The sequence below is a fragment of the Anoplophora glabripennis genome, unplaced genomic scaffold, assembly GCF_000390285.2.
Source record: "Anoplophora glabripennis isolate ALB-LARVAE unplaced genomic scaffold, Agla_2.0 scaffold1525, whole genome shotgun sequence".
Lineage (NCBI taxonomy): Eukaryota > Metazoa > Arthropoda > Insecta > Coleoptera > Cerambycidae > Anoplophora > Anoplophora glabripennis.
The window spans coordinates 8379-11855 of NW_019417612.1; the positions used below are offsets into that span (position 1 = coordinate 8379).

General features: G+C 33.1%; 1 protein-coding gene across 2 annotated transcripts in view; it reads left to right on the forward strand.

Moving 5' to 3' along the window:
* LOC108915642 (origin recognition complex subunit 4) overlaps positions 1 to 2931 on the forward strand; it is a 7366-nt gene extending 4435 nt beyond the window's left edge. The window contains exons 4-5 of one of the 2 annotated variants that reach the window (XM_018721733.2): positions 2279 to 2560; positions 2721 to 2931. In XM_018721733.2, the coding sequence (XP_018577249.1) occupies positions 2279 to 2560; positions 2721 to 2885 (447 nt within the window). In that variant the 3' untranslated portion in view covers positions 2886 to 2931. The remainder of the gene's footprint in view (positions 1 to 2278; positions 2561 to 2720) is intronic. The other variant, XM_018721734.1, reaches the window with a different exon arrangement.
* Positions 2932 to 3477: the final 546 nt, after the last annotated feature.

Here is a 3477-nt window from a genome sequence, read left to right on the forward strand (position 1 = left end):
CGTGTTCTCCAACGTTTTGAAGAAGATGATACTTTAAGCACCAGAAGAATTGCTTTCGCCGAAAATATGCCACATTCCTTGGTATGGAGGATTGCTAGGGAACAACAACTGCATCCATATCATATGACTAAAGTACAAGAATTGCTTGCTGAAGATTTGCCAAAACGACTACAATTTTGCAACTGGATGTCAGAAAAGGTTCGTGTTGATGCGATGTTCGCCAAACGTATTTTGTTTACTGATGAGTGTTGTTTCACAAAAAATGGCATTTTCAATTTAAGAAATAGTCATCACTGGAATGATGAAAATCCAAATGCAACAGTTGTGCGACATTCACAATACAAAATTAAAATCAATTTATGGGCGGGAATAATTGGCAATAAACTTTTGGGTCCAATTGAACTTCCTCTAAATGTGAATGGGGAAAATTACTTACATTTTTTGAACAACGACTTTGTTGAAGTTTTGGAAGACCTTGATTTGGAAACCAGAAGAAATATGTGGCTAATGCAAGACGGGGCCCCTCCTCACTACTCTCGACAAGTAAGGCGACATTTAAATAATATTTTTGCAAATAGATGGATTGGTCGTGGATGGGATGCTCCTCAGCCATGGCCACCAAGAAGCCCAGATCTAACTCCTTTAGATTTTTTTGTTTGGGGATACGCAAAATCTAAAGTGTATGAAATTCCAATAGAAGACGAGGATCATTTAAGGCAAAGAATAACGGACACTTTCAATGAAATAAAGACGAATGAAGAAGTTTTGAATAAGCTCCCCTTTCATTTCTTAAAAAGAGTTAGAGCATGTATTAGAGCTAACGGTGATCACTTTCAACATATGCTTAAATAACTTTTTTTTGTAGTAAGTAGTTTTGTTATGTTGTAATTTAAAAATAAATGTTATTTGTTATAACAAATTTACAAACCAAATCCATACCCAGTTACCACATAAAGCATAGCCTTCTTGATTACAGCATTCTTGTTGTCGGGTGCACGACAATAAATTTTGCAAATTTTAAAGAGAACGGTTCATGTTGGCGACATTGAACAAGAGTACCTTTTTTGTGACATATTAGTTTATTTTTCAGAAAATTTGATCAATTTTCCGAAAATGCAAAGGACAATTTTTTTTTCATAATAAAATCCTATGTGCTACCCCGGCTCTCCGCTCCTGGGCGATGGGAATAAATTGTTTTTGCACGAAATTGTTGCATTTTAGTGTCTAAGAAACTGCACCAAGATTCATTTAAATTGCCTAACTTTTGTAGAAGTTATTGCGAAAAATTGTTTCTCAAACTGTACCTTTATCACCCTGTAACTTTTTTATTATGCATTTTCGGACCTATGTTTACATGAAATTTTTTGCTCAAAATGACATTTTCTATCTGTCGTATTCATTTGGCACCATAGTTTAGAAACACCCTGTATTATGCTGATCTTCATTTTCAACCTTTGCCAAAATGAAAATGTTTTTGAACATTTACTGAAATTTTAAAGAATAATATTCAGTTGGCGTTTTGGCTGTTCATATGCATTTTTAAGAATTAATTTGTCATAATAAAATTAAAATTGTAATAATGTTTTAATTTTGATGCAACAACTTGTTGAGTTATGTATGACCAAGTGATGGTAATAGCTTTAATAATAATAATAAATGTTTTATTGTAACGTGTGGTGGTAATAGTTTAAATAACTAGATGTATTTCACAGGATCTAACGACACTTACAATGTATGATAATTCAATAAACAAAGAAATCTAAATAAAAAATTTAGATAAATTTGGAACGAATACACTGAAGATGAATTTTTCAAGACAAAACGTCTGCATCCGGTTCGGGCTGAGACAGTACAGTATTGGGGGCCATGAAGGCTTGCAAAAAATGTAATAAAATTTCTAGGGTTGTATTCAAAAAAATGAAGTTGATGATGGTCCAGGAGAGACGAAACGTTACATATAAAAATTGATTATGCCTTTCGATAGAAGGCAAGAAGTGACCACGAGAAAGTGTTCTCCTTTTTTCAATATCACCTCAAACTAGGCTGAAATGAAACAAAAACGGACTTCCAAAATTTCGTTTTTTTTTTAAATATTTCGAAATCTAATCAAGTTAGCCTTGATTTTTTAGAGGCATAATGTTGATCCCCTGATTACACAACTTTGCTCCCATTTAAGCTACTTCGTACCTCTTACCGTTTACGAGATCCCTGTAGTGAGAAGTGAATTTGTAACAGCCTGTATATCTCACATATTTTTTTAATGGAAATATTTCTGTAGGTCAAAATTGTTTGTCAGTTGAAGGACACTACTTTGTCCCTGGATGTTTTTCAAGAACAAATAAACGTAATGGAGAGAGATGATATGTTACAAATTTTACTAGATTTAAATGTGCTAGAACTTTGTCTTATAATATCTATGAAACATCACGTTGAGATATATGATAATCAACCAATGAATTTCGAAATGGTTTTCTCGAGGTACCTTAAATTTGTCAATGCAAATTCAAATATTCAAAGTGTACAAAGGCCTGTTATTATGAAAGCTTTTGAACATATTCAGGTAATGTTTATATGAAAGTAATCTTGTGTTCATATGTTAGGTAATTTTTATTGTTGCACCTTAATTTTAATAAAAATCATTTCATTGTTTGTTAAAATTTATCATAGTTATTTTTTTATAACTTTTCTGTGTTATTGTTAGTTCATGAGTTCTTTTTTAGAATTTGGAGATAATATCTATGATCAGTGGAGCAGGATCTAGAAATCAAAAAGAATACCAATTCTTCAAGTTGTTGGTGACTTCTAAACAAATAAGTGATGCATTAAAAAAATATGTTGGTTTACCTACTGAGGTGGTGCAATGGGCCAACAGTTCTTTGGTTTAAATACAATGTGTTATAGTATTATAATAAATTATTTTTTTTAATTTTATTATGAAATGAAACTTTACATTACTTTTATTTACAAGTCAATAACATGCAGCACATAAAATACATTCCCTAACAAATGTGCTTTATGATATAATACTTTTGTTTTGCGTCAAAATTCGTCTATGTTTCAGATATTCGCAATAATTCTACAATAAAAGTCCAAATAGCGCAGTTCCTGCCGTAAAATTAGTAGAAATATAAAACAACAGCGCATCTTCCCCTATCATCCCTCGTAGAAATGCTATTGAAAATTCTTGCACACTGTCCCTCATTTGCGAGAAGGCGATTAACGTCCTAGCACCACAAATAAAAACGGACGGATCCAGAACAGAAATGCTCCATCCAGACCCATTGTGAGAGTTTGTGACCCTCTAAATATGTTAAGGGGAGATAACGATAGGTCAATTCCACCATAAGCTAGTCCGTATATTATGTGTTTTGTGCTAGTCAAACCGAACAAAATCCGCGTCATGGCGCTTAACGTGGGGCTATGCCAGAAGATAGAGAACCGATCTACATAAATCCGTGACATTGACGCCTAACGTGG